General features: G+C 47.6%; 1 protein-coding gene and 1 non-coding gene across 2 annotated transcripts; both read right to left on the bottom strand.

The window, feature by feature from the left end:
- Positions 1-7,621: 7,621 nt before the first annotated feature.
- On the bottom strand, positions 7,622-11,642 carry LOC123075610 (amino-acid permease BAT1 homolog). Its single transcript, XM_044498172.1, has 7 exons — positions 11,146-11,642; positions 10,470-10,488; positions 9,864-10,083; positions 9,522-9,703; positions 9,036-9,325; positions 8,130-8,259; positions 7,622-8,038 (listed from the first exon to the last, which is right to left on the bottom strand). Exons 1-7 carry the CDS (start codon positions 11,523-11,525, stop codon positions 7,688-7,690), a joined length of 1,572 nt encoding a protein of 523 aa, XP_044354107.1. The 5' UTR covers positions 11,526-11,642; the 3' UTR covers positions 7,622-7,687.
- Positions 11,643-15,448: 3,806 nt separating this feature from the next.
- LOC123081244 (5.8S ribosomal RNA) lies at positions 15,449-15,604 on the bottom strand. The gene has a single exon (XR_006438714.1). It is a non-coding gene; the product is annotated as a 5.8S ribosomal RNA (ribosomal RNA).
- Between the last annotated feature and the right edge of the window lie 4,977 nt (positions 15,605-20,581).

Below are 20,581 nucleotides of genomic sequence, written 5' to 3'. Positions count from 1 at the left end.
TTATCAGGGTTATCTTGCCCGTTTTCTTGTTCCTCCTGTTCGGATGCAGCCCCGACAGGGTCTTCATTGTTTTCGGCGTCGCCCGGAGTACTATTTTCTCTGGTGCCAGTGTTGCCGTCTTTTGAGCGACGAGGCTTAGAACGGAGTTTAGGGCGCCGGCGCTTGGACTGTGTCTCAGAAGGTTTATTCGCAACTGGGTCTTCTTTGTCGTCGTCACTAGCTTTCTTAGGTGTGTCAAACGTGTACACATCGTACGAAGAGGTGGCCGTCCAATGTCCAGTGAATGGAGCGTCTTGGCCTTGCTCCTTGTCGGCATCGTCGTCCATACCGTCGATGTCTTCGGAGTCATAATCAAGCACGTCAGTTAAGTCATCGACAGTGGCTATGAAGTGGGTGGCGGGTGGGAAGCAAAATTCCCCATCATCAGCCTCTAACTCGAACCGAACATAGTTCGGCTGCGAGTCCTTCTCCAAGGAAAAGTTCTTTAAAGAGTTCGGCTGCGAGTCCTTCTCCAAGGAAAAATTCTCCACGGATATCCGCGACGTAGTTCAAGCTTCCAAATCTGACCTGATGGCCAGGGGCGTTGCTATCGACCTGCTCCAGATGGCCAAGCCAGTTGGCCCGCAGTACGAAGCCACCGAACACAAAAAATATGTCCGGGGAGGAAGGTTCCTCCTTGGACAGCGTCATTATCGACGATTGGAGGGGCCATCGAACCTTTCGTCGACGGCACAGTGGAACTCTCAATGAAAGCACCAATGTCGGTGTCAAAACCGGCGGATCTTGGGTAGGGGGTCCCGAACTGTGCGTCTAAGGTCGATGGTAACAGGAGACGGGGGACACGATGTTTACCCAGGTTCAGGCCCTCTCTATGGAGGTAATACCCTACTTCCTGCTTGATTGATCTTGATGAATATGAGTATTACAAGAGTTGGTCTACCACGAGATCGTAATGGATAAACCCTAGAAGTCTAGCCTATATAACTATGGTAATGTGTATATCCTTTCCGGACTAACCCCTCTGGTTTATATAGACACCGGGGGGATCTAGGGTTTACATAGAGTCGGTTACATAAGAAGGAATCTTCATAATCGGTCGCCAAGCTTGCCTTCCACGCGAAGTAGAATCCAATCCGGACACGGATACAGTCTTCGGCCTTCATGTCTTCACAGCCCATCAGTCCGGCCCAATGGATAATAGGCCGGACACCCGAGGACCCCTTAGTCCAGGACTCCCTTAGCAGGGGCCGCCCTTGGCCTCCTTGCCCTTCTTCTTCTTGGCCTTCTTCTCCAGAGCCTGACGGCGCCTGGACCAACATCTCCGTTACCTGGTGCGTGGCCGGGTTCTCCGGCAGCGGCGCCGGACAGTTGATCCGCTCCGCCTTGGCCGTCCAGCCCTGTACGGAAGACAAGTGATATAATCTTCACTATACTTGAAGTATTGACCGGGTAGGTCTTCGGAAAGACTATGCTTGCCGTTGAGGCCGGGTTCTCGATGTCGAGTCCGATGTCCTCGGTCTTCATCGGCAAACTCTTCTGGGCCTTGAAAAGTTGCTTCCATATATCTTTGTGTGTGGTGCCGAAGAAGCGCTTCAAGGTACGTGGTTCTTCCGGATTGAACTCCCACATGGGGGAGGCCCGGAGTTGGCAGGGAAGGACACGGTGGAAGAGCATCACTTGAATCACGTTTCTGAGACTAGTGTTTTTACCCAACACGTTGGAGATGCGCTTCTGCAGCATCATCACCTTCGGTTGGGACCCCCAATCAAGGCCCTTGGCGGTCCATGAGGTGAGTCTCGTGGGGGGTCCAGATCTGAAGTCAGTCGTGGCCGCCCACTTGGCGTCGCGGGGTTCAGTGATGTAGAACCACTCTTGCTGCCACACCTTGACAGTCTCGACAAATGCCCCTTTTGTACCAGAACGCGTTGGGGAGCTTGCTTACTATAGCCCCGCCGTAGTCCGCGTGTTGACCGTCGAACGCCTTCGGCTTCAAATTTAAGACCTTGAGCCATAGACTGAAGTGTGGGGGAGGCGGAGTAGAGCCTCACACACGACGATGAATGCTGATATGTGGAGGAAGGAATTCGGGGCTAGATCATGGAAATCTAGCCCGTAATAGAACATGAGGCCTCGGACAAAAGGGTGGAGGGGAAACCCTAGCCCTCGGAGGAAATGGGGAATGAATACGACCCTCTCGCCGGGCTACGGAGTGGGGATGCCTGATCCTTGTCACGGAGCCTATGCGCGATATCCGCGGACAGATATCCCGCGCTCCGGAGCTCCTTGATGTCCTTCTCGGTGACGGAGGAGGCCTCCCACTTGCCCTTGGAACCGGATCGGGTCATGGCTAGGGAGGGTGGTGGCGGTGGGAAAGATTGATGTTTCGGGCACTGGAGCTCAGAGATGGGAAGGCAGGAGCAAGAAGAAGGCGTGGGAAAAAAGGAAGGGATCTTTATCCTCTTATAGGCGGTGAAACACCAAACGCCCCCCTCTCAAGCCTTAAAACACGCCTATTCCCAAAGAGATCGTGCGAAAGGCACGGTTGGATTACCCAAAATCGTATTGATGAGAATCCCGCAATGGGCGTGAAAATGTAGGATAAGCCTCGAAACGCGAAATGGGGGGGTGTGAAAAATGGTTTGAAATGTTAAAGAGCCAAGTGACGCTTCACCGAAAAAGTTGTCAGTAAAAGACACTGTTTTATTTTGACATCTTGCCTTCGTGGCTAAGGATTGTATTAATTTTGCAGAACTGGATACATTTCCTTTGTGCAGGGAGCTATCCTAAAATATTCAGGAGATGGAACCCGCCTTGTAATGCCGAAGACAATCCGCGTGCCGAACACATCGTCATCGAAGACTGGTTCAGGGGCTACTGAGGGAGTCCTGGATTAGGGGGTCCTCGGGTGTCCGGACTATTTGATATGGGCCAGACTGATGGGCCGTGAAGATAAAAGCAAGAAGACTTCCCCCCGTGTCCGGGTAGGACTCCTATATGCGTCAATGGCAAGTTTGGTGTCCGGATATGTTATTTCCTTCCCCCACAAACCGACTCTGTACAACCCTAGGCCCCTCTGTGTGTATATAAACCGGAGGGGTTAGTCCATAGAGGCTATCAGAATTCTCATAGGGTAGACAGCTAGGGTTTAGCCATTATGATCTCGAGGTAGATCAACTCTTGTAACCCCTATATTCATTGAATACAATAAAGCAGGACGTAGGGTTTTACCTCCTTTAAGAGGGCCCGGACCTGGGTAAGCATTGTGTCCCCATCGTCCCTCGTTACCATTGATCCTCAGACGCACAGTTTGGGACCCCCTACTCGAGATCTGCCAGTTTTGACACCGTCAGCAGGAGCTGTCTCTGAGTAGTCGAAGCAGTATCACCTTTGCAGATTATCATCCAGAGGTTTGTTATCACAAGGATCCACTTCATAGTGAATGCGGTTGAGCACCTGGGATCCATGTCCCTGCAGCTGGCATTAGAAATCTATAGAAGATAGATTTACACTGGACTAGACATCCCACCCCCCTCAGCCCCCGCGTCGCTCCCGCAGGGCGACTCGGGCGGCTCAAACCCTAGCCGCCGCCGGGACTCCTCCCCCATTCTCCTCTTCCTCGGCACCGCTGGAGGTGGTCGCTGGAACGCCGCGCGACCGCTGGGGATGGTGACGGCGAGGATCTGGTCGCTCCGCCCCTGTGGAGGACCTCGGAGCAGAGGTGGCGACCTCTGGTGGTGGAGCTGCGCTGCCCTCAGCTAGCGGCGCCAGCGGGTGCTGCCCGTCCACCTCGGCCATGCGGGCGGCGGGGTGACGGCCGACGACGGCTATGGTGCGCGGTTGCCTCGAGGGCACCCGCATCAGATCTGATGGCGCTTTCCTCTTCATCCTCAAGTCGCCCTTGCCCCAGATCCGTCCTTCGGTGGTCTCCGGGGGCCGTAGCCGTGCCTTATCTTGAGGTGGAGGTGGGAGGAGGGACCGGAGAAATCCGTGGCCGGCTCTGTCCGCCGCCGGCGGCGACGCCCAAGGGCGCCGTCCCCTACATGTAGGCACTGGTTAATTCCCCCTTTTCCACCCTCATCTTCCTCCCATATTGCTCATGTACCGGGTGAAAACCCAAATCTCTCTGGGTTGGGCGGCAGCGACGCTGTGGGCGTCGTCACCTTCAAGGAGGTGTCGTCTTTGGTGAGCTTTGGGGGGAGCGCGCTTGTGCTGGACGGGGGTTGTTGGCGGTGAGGTCGGCAACTTCGTGCTGGTGCTGGCGGCGAGGCCGCACAAGTTCTCATCTTTTGTGGATGCCCATGGTTACCGGTGTTGTCTTCGGCCATTCGGGCAGGGGATAGGGTTCCCCTCCCAGGGTTGTCAGTGCTCGCCAATGGTGGCATGAGCTCGGTTCTTATCTCCATGAACTTGGTGTCGTGCCCCAGCTCCGTTGTGGATGCTTTCCTTCCTTTACTGCTTGGCCATCAGCAGCCTTGTCGTGTAGTTTGCTTCTCCTCGTGTGCAGCTCTCATGTAGTGTCGATGCTCCCCTTGGCTAAGATCGCTGTTGTTTGGTGGTGGTGTACTGATGTGGCCTTCCGGCTGGCAATGGCACCGATTTCACTTTAGCCCTCGGGTGGGCGTCTCCACCTTTCGACGGATCGGCACCCTTCGTGCCAGGGCGAGGGGGCAGGGAGCCCCTTTCGGAGGTGGAGGAGGTTGACATCGACGACCAGAGCTCATGGATCTGACAAAGGCGCTCCGCCAGCCACTGGATGATTCTTCCCCAAGCTTTGCTGGTGTCCTGCGTGGTGCTCTGCTCGCTATGGAGGGCTTCTTCAACTTCTAGCTGTATTAATGCTTTAGTTTTCATATCTTGGCTAGTAGTTTGTGGTAGCCTGTTAGCTATTTACACAGCACCTTGTATCGTCTCGCTGTTTCTTTTCCTTTTACTCTGCTGCTCGTTGTAATCCTGGCCGGTTGATGGCTTTGTTAATTCAAAACCGGGCTCTTCTTGAGCCTTCGTTCTAAAAAAATTTATGTAGAATATAAATTAAGGTGCGTGTTTCCTTCAAAAAAAAATCTCAAACTGAATTTGTAGCACGAAGGAGAACTTACCAGAGAGGGCGGAGGCGAAGTTCTTCTCTGGAGCCTCTCGAATCCCTTACGATTTGATCTCCGCGACTTCACAGCACAGCAAACTTCGACCTATAAGAACTGGGTTGGCAGCAGCAGAGCCAGAGCACAGTGTCGCCGCGCCGCCCGAGTATTTGCAGGTCAAAGCTACAGCAGATCGATCAGTTGATGCAGAACGGGTCAGTGGGTCAAAATCTTCTCGTTGATTTTGTGTACAGCTCGTGTGCTTCAGCATAGATTACGTACGTGCTGACCATATCTGCTAAACAACTACTGTATATACATGAGGTATTTTTCAAGAAGGAGGGTGTATGGCTGACTCTGCCCATAGCCATACATACATACATCATGTACCATCTTTATCTGCTGTGATGGAGAAGAAAGGAGAAGATTGGTCAGACCCCGTACATTAACAGATGGGAGATTTGAGCAACAAATTCAGCTTTGAAAGCTGTGTCTGATCTGCTCTGCTCATGTGAGGTGTTGTGTTATTTTCCATGGCAAGTTAAAGGTAGACAAAGATACTGGCATATCTTCACCTGTCATTTCAAAGTTGTCAACCTGGGTGGGAGTTATATACAAGTGCCCAGTACGGCAATGCACCTCAGAGTGGAAAATTTCTTGCAAATCATATCTCTACCTTTCACGTCCCGCTCATAGGTGACATCCTCCCTCATCTACGCCCAACCCCTGCTCCGAGAGCCACTCCTGCTATATATCTCTACCTGATTAACAAGAGAGTGCGGACTATATTTTTGTTTTGCCAAAAGCTCGTACGACTGATTTTTTTTCTTAACTCGCACTCAAGTTTTCAAAATTGCAAATTTTACTTATGGAAGTGCAATTAGGTTAAAATTACAGATTGTAATTTTAAAAATCAACCGGAACTTATAAGAAATCAGTTCCCTGAACTTCAAACAAGCTTGGAAACTGCCCATAGTTGGACGCCAGCAATCCCCTTCCGCATGATTCGGCATTGTTGACCAACGGGAAGTTGTTTATAATTTTTGTCATCGTGTATAGGCCGTCCATGGAATTATTGTTCAAACCCCCTTCCGTATGATTCAATATTGTTGACCGAGGGGTTATAGTTTATGATTCTTGTTGTTGTCACCTATAGGTCGTACGTGGAATTATTGTTCAAGATCCCTTTCCACACCATTAATGTGGGAGTGGTATGATAAGATAACAAGAGCGTTTAAGTTGAATTTTCTAGTGTCACGTCAATGGTTCCTTGGAGTATGAATTGCAGTAACTTGACCGAAAATGATGTATACTGCGCTCTCCCTTCTGATTTGTATCCCCCCTCCTCCCTCCAAACTAATTTTAGCTAACCTTGGACCATGAGTTATGATATCGAACATAAATATAATATAGTTTTTGTGGCATATAACATATATTTTTTACTCAAATATATAATCAGAGATTAACCTAAATTAGCAGAGAGCCTTTCAAACCAAAAGGGAGGGAATAGAAAGGGAGACTCAATTTTCCAAAATTGCAATTTTTACTTATTAGAAGTCCAACTAGCAGGTTAAATATTACAGGTTGTACTTTTTAAAATCGACCGAGACCTGTAAGAAATCAGTTCCAACATTCAAATTTAGACAAGGTCGCAAACTATCCAAGGGTTAACACGGGAAAGATCCCCTTCCGCATGATTTGGCATTGTTGATCGAGGGCAAATAGTTTATAATTGTTGTCACCACATATGGGTTATGCATGGAATTATTGTTCAAGATCTCCTTCCGCATGATTTAGCATTGTTGACCAACGGTTCCACAATCATTAGCGTGATATGGAGTGATATGATAAGATTACAAGACAGCTCCTCTCCCAGCCCCTGGCTCTTGGATTATGAAAATTGCATTAATTTGACTGGAAAAAGATGTACCATACCGGAGTAGAATATATAGAAAGGAGACCATTTGCCTCCTTTGTACCTGGCTCTTGGATTATGAGAATGGCATTAATTTGACTGGAAAAAGATGTACCATATAAGAGTACAATATATAGAAAGGGAGACCATTTGCCTCCTTTGTTCCCGTCAATGTCAACTGTCAAGCCAGTGTGATTAGGCTTTGTATCCCTGATCTTTATGTCTGCATCGATTGATACACTCTGTGTGATTAGAGATCGTGGTGTTGTTTCATCTTGTTTTGCATTTTGAAGTAGGATACTTTAGTGTAGACGACAAATATGAATGAATATATCGAGTTTTAATTAATCATGTTGTTGTCATAGAACACATGAACTATACATGACACACGATGCATACGTTTTTAATCCCATGAACAAACGAACACATTAATCGTGTATGTTTTTAATCTTTCTGCAGCTTATTGCGGCCGTAGCGCACCGCTAATCGATGCTGCATATGCATATGGATCCGAGCGGGTAACCCCTACCATGGGCAGTCGGCCCGCCCGGTGAGAGATTTTTTGAAAGAGGGGCGGAGAAAAAGGTGTGTTGTGCGGTCAAGATCCCCGCCGCAGCTGCAGAAAATCTACCTCCGGTTCGTGCATAAACATCAAGCAGCCATTAAACTAATTAAGTTTACAAGGCTCATAATTCTAGTATGTGTCAACGTTCACGATGGGTCCCTTGAACCAGAACCGAGCATGGAACACCCAAGAGCCAACACTGAGCAACAACACCCCGCCGACGGCAACTGGCGTGTAGTTGAAGACGTCCTTTCCCACAGGGTATGCCACCGGCAGCGAGAATAGCACGGTGATGAAGGCCACCCACAGCACGGCGGCCCAGCCGATGATCACACCGTACCTGCCGAGATGAAACGGCCCTCGGACGAATGACTTTCGGGCGGTCGTCACCCGGAAGAAGATGGGCAACGCATAAGAGATGTACAACCCTAGAGTCGCAATGGACACCATCGCCTGGAAGGCCACCTGGCTCCCCAGTGACTTCGCACGCCAAATAACATGAAGCAAGGAAATGAGATGTCAGTCGAGGACTAGGGGTAGGACACCGAGTCTGTGAAACATGCATACGTACCGTGAGAGCCATGGCGAAGGCCACAAGCACGGACAGCCAGACAATGTTCAACGGCACCTCGTGCTTGTTCACCCGGTGCCAAAGGTGCGAGTACGGCATGGCTCCGTCCCTTGAGAAGGCATACCCCATCCTGTCGCACAACACAAAGATGACCAATTGAGAGAATACATTGCGACAATATAACTGTGTCTCTCACTTGTGTCGTGCTACTTAAATACATGCGCATTGCAACAAAAATATACATAAATACAGATAGTACTTTGGAACCACATGTGTGAGCAGGGCCCTCGTATGACTTCCAACAAGCCATGAAAAACAAGCTAGTGCAGTTCGTAGGAGATGCCTCTGGATCAATTATACTCCCGAATTTCTCCGCGATTGTATTGTCTACGAATGTATTACCTCTGAGTAATCTATAAAGCTCCAAGTTGCAAAAAAGAAAAGAAAAAAACAAGCCATGAAAAACAGACAACTTTCCCTGTTTCCTCCTTTATGGCAAGAACCAAGCAACAGTCCAAATTTGCAAAACTCGTAACCAACCAAATCATAATAGCAATCTATTATGGCTGTAATGGGACATGCAATATTCGAAGAATTATCAGGCGGTATTTGATATTAATTTTTCTTTTCTAATTACAGCAAAAAGGCCACTGGAACTCATAACCAACAGATTCAGGAGGTGGGAGCGGATGACATACTGAAAAATGACGTCATAAGTTCTCAACTAAATAATATATATTTGTGATTTAGGAATGAGATTTCTGTAAGGGGGCAAATTTGAGGAAGGAGATATTTGTGAGCATAGAACGTCCCAACCATCACGACGACGACGAACACAGCCCCCCCCCCCCCCTCTCCCCCAATAGTAAACAATATATCCAAAGTGATGATAATCTAGTGACGAACCTTGAATTGCTCGTGATGCACGCAACACCGCAGAGGAACATGGCGACAGCAATGACGCCGAGGCACACGAGCCCACCAACACCACTGCCGTACGTCTGGTTGAATATGGTGTAGAGAGCCTGAGCGATGGCATAGCCGCCAGCATCATTATCGGCACTTAGCAGGTACGGGATGTCTGTCACAACTGAAGTCAAGGTCACCAGGTAAATCCACCCAAAGATGTTTGAGAGAACGACCGAAGTGACAATCCCAATCGGACCGCTCCTATCGGCGTTCTTCGTTTCTTCTGTCTGCATATATATCAATATACATAATTAAGCAAGAACATCCCGATCATTAGATCTTTAGTTATATCGACATCGGGGATGGTGTAGTGCAATCGATGTCTAGGAATCAGGGCATGCTCTAATTGGACTCCATATGTGAGTACATGGACCAAGTAATCAACGAAAGTTTATGTGGGAATGAATTAATGTCTTGATGTACCATATGAGCAGATGTATCGTAGCCGATCATGCAGTAGTTGCTCATCAACAGCCCCACCCCTAGAATGTAAGCATTGTTATGGATGCCCATGCCATTGTCCGTGTTGAGGTGCGTGAAGATGAAGTCGGCACTCGACCGCTCCTTGGCAACAGACGGAATCAAGATCACCAGCACAAACACACCTACCATTGTTCAGAGAGTACAGGCACACCAACAATCAAGGACCAGCAAAAAGTTGATGTGTACACAACTACACCTAACATTGGTCGTATGAAATATGCATGCAAATACCAAAACAAAATGCATGTTCAGCTTAGCAATGATCAAAGAATATGAGTATACCTGCAGCGTTCCAGAACGCGCCGAGCTGCCCAAACCAGGAGAGCCAGTGGATGGGGAGGCTGTTGATGAGGCCATGCAGGATGAGGATGAAGCCGTAGATGGCCAAGACGACGTACTTAGACGCGACGTAGCCGCCGCCGTTGGTGCCGCCGGTGGCCAGCAAGATGATCACCTGGATGAGCTGGGCCAGCGAGAAGTCCACGCTGGTGGCCGTCGCCCACTAGGCAGGCATGACGGTCAAAAGAAGAGGCCGGACTGCGTCAGAAATGTGCCAATAATTTAGTTCTATCTATCTGCTCTTTGATTGGAGTATGAGTTCACTGCCTCAGTGGTCAGTCCACTCCGTTGAATATCGACAGGGACGTGGGAGATCCCGCGTTCTGAACACGGTGCTGCTATTTTATCCAAGAATCAACGGTTTTGGTGGACGGCCACATGCATTGTATTTCTTATATAGATATGTTACTAGCTTCAAGTACTAGCGTCCAATACTTATAGATCTATGTACTGAGGCACTACTATTATTATATTTCTTGTAGAAAGGGGAGTGTACTTGAAGCTGCAGATAAATGTAGAAATGGGAATGGAGCGTAGGAGTTGAAGTACCTGTCCCACGATGTTGAACCTGTCAAAACAGAGCATAACTAAGATTATACTCCGTCCCAAAATTCTTGTCTTAAATTTATCTAGATGCAGATGTATAGGGAGGTAATACTTGGAAAGGGAACTAGTCCTATTAATCTGCAAAATGAGAAAAGGGGCATATATGGCCGAGTTTGCAGATATCAAATTTGAGCAAACTGCTACTCAAATGTCAGATATAGTCCATCGTCCATCGCAATGTAGAGAAAGTTCCAAGCATAACAGCATACCAAAAGTCCAAAATCACCCATTCCTTATCATGAAGCTAATTAAGCATGAACTCTAAGAGCATGGTTAATAGTATAGCTAGCTGCTGGCTATAAGCCAGTGCCATGTCATCTACAGCCCATCTTATAGCCAACATGTATAATATAGTAGATCAAAAGAGTGTACAATTTTTTTATTATGTGGTCCACCTTTCATTCTCACAAAGTGTATAGGAGCACGTGCTAGAGCTGGCTCTTCACGAAGAGCCCGCTTACCTTCTCTCTCCTCTTCTCTTTCCTTCAACTAAGCAGAAATATACTAGTTTATTCCTTATGGCCCGCTGACTCAGGTCTATTATACTTGCTCTAATGTGTAGCCAAGCATACTATGCCAACTATAAATGCAATTGACTAATTGAGTAATTAAGTAGTACCAGCCGGTGACCCAGGAGGCAAGGGACGCCCACTTCTTGCCGGCGAGCTTGGCGCTCCAATAGTAGAGCCCACCGGAGGTCGGGTAGGCCGAGCAGATCTCCGCCATGGACAGGGCGACGCAGCCGTTGAACGCCGCCACCACTAGCCACCCCAGCGTCATGGACGACGGGCCGCCGTAGCGCAGCCCTGTGTTGTACGTGGACGTGACGCCGGTGAGCACGGAGATGATGGAGAAGGAGAAGGCGAAGTTGGAGACCACGCTGAGCCCGCGCTTGAGCTCCTGCTTGTAGCCCATCTGGTGCAGCCGGGCTCGGTCCGCGTCGTCGTTGGCACCAGCGTCGGTGACCGCCACAGCGACGGAGTGCGACGACACGGCCATATCGACCGCTTCTGCTTGGGTGAGGCGCTAGTACTACTTGGGCAGTTGAGCTTGTGAGAAATGGTGTTTGGTGTACTAGAGGGAGTCAAAAGGAGGGGAGCTGGGAGTGGAAATGATCCACGATTGCGGCAGCCATGTAGGAACTCTTATTGTACTGCTTCATATCCCAGATTTATCCTGTCATTCAATCGTGTCGTGTGTACAATTTTCTCAGGGGCGACAAAGACCGGGCATTTAATTAAGTGTATATATCTTATGTTAACCTCAAACACGAAATTGAGATGCATGTACTTCGGATAAACTTTTATAATATGTCTGGTATAAAAGAAAAAAGAATCAAACACGAATCTGCGCTAGGTTGACTTTTAATACAGTTGTATGAGGGTTCGGCTTGCATCTCTTAATAATATACTCCTTTTAAAACGAGCTTTCCCATACACACAACACTTTTCTAGAATACGCATACGCACAAAACTGAATAACTCAAAATAATAATTTTGAAAAGAAGGATAACGCCGGCCTCTGCATCAATCGATGCATGCAGCCATATTATTAAATAAAAACGTAACAAAGTCTTAAGGTGCAAAGTAGCTCATAAACTGAGCAGTCGTTGAAAGAAAAAAAGTCTGAACCGGCGATATAAAACTGAAAAGTGCCACATCCGGGCGATAAATAACAAGTTACGATGCCTACACACCTAGCCTATTATTAGCTCGTCACCCAAATCGGCTGAAGGTAGCCCGTGCTACCGTCTCCCAGCGGTTGTACCCAATACCCATAAGCTCCCTGAAGTCCGCATGAGTGAGTAAGGACCACATACGGATCCAAGCTGTAGCTCTGTAGATAACCTGCAAAAAATTAATGAATTTTGTCCCATTAAAAATCATATCATTCCTAGTGTTCCATATAGCCCAGAAAAGTGCACATATTATGATCCGAATATGTTTAGCTATGTCTATGTCCACTCCAGTAAGCCACGTCCCAAATAACGTGTTTATGCTTGTTGGTGGATGGACGTTAAAAGCTATATGAATTGATCGCCATGATAATTTTGCCAGAGGACATTCGAGAAAGAGGTGTTTAATCGTTTCATTTTGATCACAGAAACAACATATGGAGTTACCTACACAATTCCTTTTCACTTAAAACTGAATAACTCATGGATGTAAATCATACGGTCTGATCCATACACTACCACAACATCATTGACCACTAACAGGCGCTTTAACCTCTCCATTGGTGAGTTTTTTTCACATGACAATGATTAAAGGTCACTAGTAACAAAAATAATTATCGATGGGCCTCCCTTCCTCACTAGAACTTTGTTGGGCATTCTCTTCTCCCCCATAGTCGCCGCCATCTCCTCTTCCATGATGGCCTTCAGGGCCTCATCCTTCGTCTTCCCATAGGCAGAGGCGTCCCACTGGGTCAAGTCAACCACGAGAGGATGTGTGTCTCTCTCAAAAGGTGTGTACAGCAAGGATGATTGTGGTGAACTAAAAAGCAAAGACTGAAATCATACAAGACGCTCCAAGAAAAACACATATCATGTGGTGAATAAAAATATAGCTCCAAGTAAAGTTACCGATGGACGGAGACAAAAGAGGGGATGCATTCCGGGGCATCCCCAAGCTTAGTCTTTTTGGTTGTCCTTGGATTTTACCTTGGGGTGCCTTGGGCATCCCCAAGCTTAGGCTCTTGCCACTCCTTGTTCCATAATCCATCAAATCTTTACCCAAAACTTGAAAACTTCACAACACAAAACTTAACAGAAAATCTCGTGAGCTCCGTTAGCGAAAGAAAACAAAAAACCACTTCAAGGTACTGTAATGAACTAATTATTTATTTATATTGGTGTTAAACCTACTGTATTCCAACTTCTCTACGGTTCATAAACTCCATTACTAGCCATAGATTAATCAAAATAAGCAAACAACACACGAAAAACAGAATCTGTCAAAAACAGAACAGTCTGTAGTAATCTGTATCAAACGCACACTTCTGGAAAATCAAAAATTCGAAAATAAATTGCTGGACCTGAGGAATTTATCTATTAATCATCTGAAAAAAGAATCAACTGAATAACACTCTCCAGTAAAAAGTTGTAGCTAATTTCGTGAGCACCAAAGTTTTTGTTTATTACAGCAAGATCAAAAAGATTTCACCCAAGCCTTCCCAAAGGTTCTACTTGGCACAAACACTAATTAAAACATAAAACCACATCTAAACAGAAGCTAGATGGATTATTTATTACTAAACAGCACCAAAAGGCAAGGAACTAAAATAAAATTGGGTTGCCTCCCAACAAGCGCTATCGTTTAACGCCCCTAGCTAGGCATAAAGGCAAGGATAGATCTAGGTATTGCCATCTTTGGTGTTGGGAAAGAAAAGAGAAAATTTATTATCTATAGCATTTATCTTTCTATTTTGATAAAGCACGTGGCCATTAATGGTGGAGTAAAGATTAAGCACGCTACGAAAATTTGCATCTAAGCTAACTTTCATCTATTTGATAATTTCGTTTTGGTAAAAGCACAAAAGAGAGGTGGATTCAAATTTCTCACTCACAGGGTGCCCAAATATAGTTTTCATCTTTTCATAGGTATCTATGGGATCCCCTTCAAGAAAACCCTCTTCAAAAATAGAATCTAAAACTTGCTTGAATGAAGAGGGCAACCCAACATAAAAGCTTTTTAGGTATATCTCAATTTGATATTGGGGCACATAGCTAGCTCGGATCCTTAAAAGCCTATCCCAAGCATCTTTCAAAGATTCATCAAGTAAATAACGAAAAATTCCGGGATCATCTTCATCGAAATTATTCAAACCCTCATTGACAACCCCGGTAGGTCTTTCCATAGCATCATTATTTATGAGCTTAGAGAGGACAGAGGGACTATCCAAAGTATGAAAACCATGGAGAGAGCCCTTGGCCCTTTTTGATTCGGCCATGGCACAAGAAAAACAACGGGAAAAAGGCGAACGGAAAGAGAGGGCGAATAAAACGGCAAAGGTGAAGTGGGGGAGAGGAAAACGAGAGGCAAATGGCAAATAATGTAATGCGAGGGATAAGAGTTTGTGATGGGTACTTGGTATGTCTTGACTTGTGCGTAGACTCCCCGGCAACGGCGCCACAAATGGCTCGTTGTCGGGAGATCAAATCTTGACTTGACTTGGCGTAAGCCTCCCCGGCAACGGCGCCAGAAATGGCTCGTTGTCGAGAGATCAAATCTTGACTTGACTTGACTTGGCGTAAGCTTCCCCCGCAACGGCGCCAGAAATCCTTCTTGCTACCTCTTGAGCATGCGTTGGTTTTCCCTTGAAGTGGAAAGGGTGATGCAGCAAAGCGTAAGTATTTCTCTCAGTTTTTGAGAACCAAGGTATCAATCCAGTAGGAGGCCACACGCAAGTCCCTCGTACCTACACAAACAAATAAGAACCTTGCAACCAATGCGATAAAGGGGTTGTCAATCCCTTCACGGCCACTTGCAAAAGTGAGATCTGATAGAGATGATAAGATAATATTTTTGGCATTTTTATGATAAAGATTAAAACTAAAGATTGCAAAATAAACGGCGACAGAAATACCTAGTTGACAGGAGATTAATATGATGGAAAATAGACCCGGGGGCCATAGGTTTCACTAGTGGCTTCTCTCAAGATAGCATAAGTATTACGGTGGGTGAACAAATTACTGTCGAGCAATTGATAGACAAGTGCATAATTATGAGAATATCTAGGCATGATCATGTATATAGGCATCACGTCCGTGACACGTAGACCGACTCCTGCGTGCATCTACTACTATTACTCCACACATCGACCGCTACAGCCCGATCTTCGGTCCACCGCCCCTTGCGAGACGAGGGACCAGATGCCGCATCCCGATTCCCGATGAGGTTGGTTGGGAGCGTGTTTTGGCGTGACGCCCAGGCAGGCGTGCCCTCGACCGAGTGGCCTCGGGCGCAACTTGCGTTCATAGACTCGATGGTTCGCGGGATTCTGCAATTCACACCAGGTATCGCATTTCGCTACGTTCTTCATCGATGCGAGAGCTGAGATATCCGTTGCCGAGAGTCGTGTGGATTAAATAGCTTTGCAGCACAAGGGACGGCTAGCAAGCTAGCCATGCCCCCGGGTTAGGCACAGTGTTCCTTGACGCCTTCGGCGTCGTGGGTTCTTTTACCCCAAGCCCCCAGCATGCATCTAGAGTATTAAGTTCATAAGAACAGAGTAACGCATTAGGTAAGATGACATGATATAGAGGGATAAACTCAGGCAATACGATAGGGGCAGCAAGGCACGTATTGTATTGTTGCCATCGAGGATAACAAGATGGGGTTTATATCATATTGCATGAGTTTATCCCTCTACATCATGTCATCTTACTTAAAGTGTTACTCTGTTCTTTTGAACTTAATACTCTAGATGCATGCTGGATAGCGGTCGATGTGTGGAGTAATAGTAGTAGATGCAGGTAGCAGTCGGTCTACTTGTCGCGGACGTGATGCCTATATACATGATCATACCTAGATATTCTCATAACTATGCTCAATTCTATCAATTGCTCGGCAGTAATTCGTTTACCCACCGTAATACTTATGCTATCTTGAGAGAAGCCACTAGTGAAACCTATGGCCCCCGGGTCTATTTTCCATCATATTAATCTCCCGTCAACAAACTATTTCTGGCGCCGTTTATTTTGCTTTCTTTACTTTTACTCTTTATCATAAAAATACCAAAAATATTATTTTATCATATCTATCAGATCTCACTCTCGTAAGTGACCGTGAAGGATTGATGATACGTGTCCAACGTACCTATAATTTTTTATTGTTCCATGCTATATTATATTCTGTTTTGGACATTAATGGCTTTATTATACACTTTTATATTATTTTTGGGACCAACCTATTAACCGGAGGCCCAGCCCAGAATTGCTTTTTTTTTTACCTATTTCAGAGTTCCGTAGAAAAAGAATATCAAACGGAGTCGAAACGGAATGAAACCTTCGGGAACGTGATTTTTGGAACGAACGTGATCCAGAGGACTTGGACCCTACGTCAAGAAAGCTACCAGGAAGGCACGAGGTAGAGGGGTGCGCCTACTCCCCTGGGCGCGCCCTCCACCCTCGTGGGGCCCACGTTGCTCCACCGACGTACTTCTTCCTCCTATATATACCTACGTACCCCCAAACTACCAGATACGGAGCCAAAAACCTAATTCCACCGCCGCAACCTTCTGTACTCGTGAGATCCCATCTTGGGGCCTTTTTTGGAGCTCCGCCGGAGGGGGCATCGATCACGGAGGGCTTCTACATCAACACCATAGCCTCTTCGATGATGTGTGAGTAGTTTACCTCAGACCTTCGGGTCCATAGTTATTAGCTAGATGGCTTCTTCTCTCTTTTTGGATCTCAATACAATGTTCTCCCCCTCTCTTGTGGAGATCTATTCGATGTAATCTTCTTTTGCGGTGTGTTTGTTGAGACCGATGAATTGTGGGTTTATGATCAAGTTTATTTATGAACAATATTTGAATCTTCTCTGAATTCTTTTATGTATGATTGGTTATCTTTGCAAGTCTCTTCGAATTATCAGTTTGGTTTGGCCTACTAGATTGATCTTTCTTGCAATGGGAGAAGTGCTTAGCTTTGGGTTCAATCTTGCGGTGTCCTTTCCCAGTGACGATAGGGGCAGCAAGGCACGTATTGTATTGTTGCCATCGAGGATAACAAGATGGGGTTTATATCATATTGCATGAGTTTATCCCTCTACATCATGTCATCTTACTTAAAGCGTTACTCTGTTCTTTTGAACTTAATACTCTAGATGCATGCTGGATAGCGGTCGATGTGTGGAGTAATAGTAGTAGATGCAGGCAGCAGTCGGTCTACTTGTCGCGGACGTGATGCCTATATACATGATCATACCTAGATATTCTGATAACTATGCTCAATTCTGTCAATTGCTCAACAGTAATTTGTTTACCCACCGTAATACTTATGCTCTTCAGAGAAGCCAGTAGTGAAACCTATGGCCCCCGGGTCTATTTTCTATCATATTAATCTCCCGTCAACAAGCTATTTCTTTTGCCGTTTATTTTTCTTTCTTTACTTTGCATCTTTATCATAAAAATACCAAAAATATTATCTTATCATATCTATCAGATCTCACTTTCGTAAGTGACCGTGAAGGGATTGACAACCCCTTTATTGCGTTGGTTGCGAGGATTTTATTTGTTTGTGTAGGTGTTAGGGACTCATGCGTGACCTCCTACTGGATTGATACCTTGGTTCTCACAAACTAAGGGAAATACTTACGCTGCTTTACTGCATCACCCTTTCCTCTTCAAGGGAAAACCAACGCAGTGCTCAAGAGGTAGCAAGAAGGATTTATGGCGCCGTTGCCGGGGAGTCTACGCAAAAGTCAACCTACCAAGTACCCATCACAAACCCTTATCTCCCGGATTACATTATTTGCCATTTGCCTCTCGTTTTCCTCTCCCCCACTTCACCCTAGCCGTTTTATTCGCCCTCTCTTTTCCGTTCGCTTCTTTTTCACTTGCTTCTTGTTTGCTCGTGTGTTGGATTGCTTGCTTGTCACGATGGCTCAAGATAATACTAAATTATGTGACTTTACCAATACCAACAATAATGATTTTCTTAGCTGGTCGGGGTGGCCCTGATGGCGGCGGCCCTGACCGAGGCCCCCTCGGCTGGTCGGGGTGGCGGCGCAGTGGCGGTGGCTGCGCGGGTGCGTGCCCGGCGGCTGCCGTGGTGGTGGCAGGTTGATTGCGGCGGCGGCCAGATTGTTCTGGCGTCGGCTCGTCTGTAGGCTGCCTGTATCGGCCTTCGACTCCTCTCCTCGGCGTCCGTTCGCTTCTCTCGCCGGTGGGCTGGCCTTCTCCCGGCTGCTGTCCATCGACCGTCTCGCACCCGGTGCCGTAGGACTGAGCTGGTCTCGCGCCCGGCAGCAGGACCGGCCGGTCTCGCGCCCGGCAGCAGGACTGCGCTCGTCTCGCGCCCGGCAACAGGACCGGCCCGTCTCGCGCCCGGCGGCAAGACTGCGCTCGTCTCGCGCCCGGTGTCGCAGGACGGCTCGATGGAGGCTTGTCGCCGGCCTATTGGGTCTCGGTGCTGGGATTGGCCAGGGGTGCGAAAGGCGGAGCCTTTCCACCCGTCTCTGCGGTTGGGGTATCAATGGGGCTCGGAGGACTTGGTGTCAAGGTCTTGGATTCCGGGGCGGCGGCCCTGGTGGTGGTGGCGCGGTGCTCATGGGCAGAGCTCGTGCCTCGGTGCTGCCCGGCTGCCACGGTCGTGTGGGCGGCGTGGTAGCCGGGGTGTGGCGTTCGGTGGCGGTGTGTGTTGGCCGGGGTGAAAACCTACTCTATCTTCGGACGGACTGGCGACGGCGAAGATCGCTCCCTTCTTGAAGGCGTCGTCGCGGCTATCACTGCCCATCGTGTTGCTCCAGGGGAAACTCTGATCCTCGGATCGGGCGGTGGCGGCGCTCCGGTGCCGTATCCTTCCTGAAGGCGCCGCCTTGGAGCCCACGGTTCGTCATATGCGGCTTCACTTCTTCGCGGTGTCCACGGATGAAGCTCCCGGCGGCTCGTGTAGTGCTAGGGAATGTGTTGCTGCGCTCAGCGCCTATGTATCCTGCCTTGGGTGTGTGTGCGTTTGTGGTGGGTGCGTGTGGTTGTACTGGGCACTGTTGGTCTATGATTTATATATAAAGCGGGGCGAAAGCCTTTTTCGATAACACTTGATTGCTATCTACTGAAGAAAACAATAGCCGTGTGCAGCAACAGGAAATCATCCAGATGGCCGAAATTTCGTGATCAGCATATACTTGGGTGGCAGAATCGCTTGCAAAAGAAGGAGACTCGAATCATAAGTCACACGCTAGCCTGAATTATATCTCCCCACTTCTGATAACCGGACACCTACCTGGATCGTAATTCGTGCGCCGCCCAAAGCGATCCCCCCCCGGGCTAATCTAATACAATCCAGAGGCGTTTCACATCGGAGAGACGCGAACAAAATACTTTATTTTATCCCGCTCGAGTTACTCTCGGCAGCGCCCCGCGCCGATTCGACAGAGGCGGCCAGAAAGCGGAGGGGATCGACGGGTGCGTACCGAGCGCGAGGCGGCCACCGCGCGACGAGGAGGCTGCGCCGTCACCTGTGGTGGTGTCGGGGGCGGGGTCGATCTCCGGCTAGAGGAATCGGTGGCGATTGGAGAAGGGCCAGTGGTGATAGGGAATAGGATGCTCTCAACCAGCGGTCGGGTCGGCTTCCGAGGGAAGAAGTCATGGGGACGGGCCGAGTGTGGGGTCGTTTGGCATGTGGAGGCAGTGGACACGCTGAGTAGTAGCGTGGGTGTATCGCTAGCGCTATAGCTATTCACTTAATAGTAGCATAGGATTTACGACCCGCGTTAGTAATATTTTTTTATCTGGTGGTCTGGTATGGCACACTTACCGGTAGCGTGCCCAAAAGAAATTAACGCTACTGCTAAGCCATAGCAGAAGCGCGCTTTGTACCCAGCGCTACTGGCACTTACCAGTAGCGTGGGGACACAAATAAACGCTACTGGTAAACTTCTATGTATAAGCATTTTCCTAGTAGTGTGTATAAGTCATGAAGAAAGCAATAGCAATAAAACCTAACGATCATTATACTAAGCTAACGGATGGGTCTTATCCATCACATCATTCCAATGATGTGATCCCGTTCATCAAATGACAACACATGTCTATGGTTAGGAAACTTAACCATCTTTGATTAACGAGCTAGTCAAGTAGAGGCATACTAGGGATACTCTGTTTTGTCTATGTATTCACATGTGTACTAAGTTTTCGGTTAATACAATTCTAGCATAAATAATAAACATTTATCATGATATAAGGAAATATAAATAACAACTTTATTATTGCTTCTAGGGCATATTTCCTTCAGTCTCCCACTTGCACTAGAGTCAATAATCTAGTTCACATCGTCATGTGACCAACACCCAAAGGTTTTACTAGTCAGTAATCTAGTTCACATCGCC

Source organism: Triticum aestivum, chromosome 3D (genome assembly GCF_018294505.1).
Source record: "Triticum aestivum cultivar Chinese Spring chromosome 3D, IWGSC CS RefSeq v2.1, whole genome shotgun sequence".
NCBI classification, from domain to species: Eukaryota; Viridiplantae; Streptophyta; class Magnoliopsida; order Poales; family Poaceae; genus Triticum; species Triticum aestivum.
This window is presented reverse-complemented; position numbering and strand designations above follow the sequence as displayed.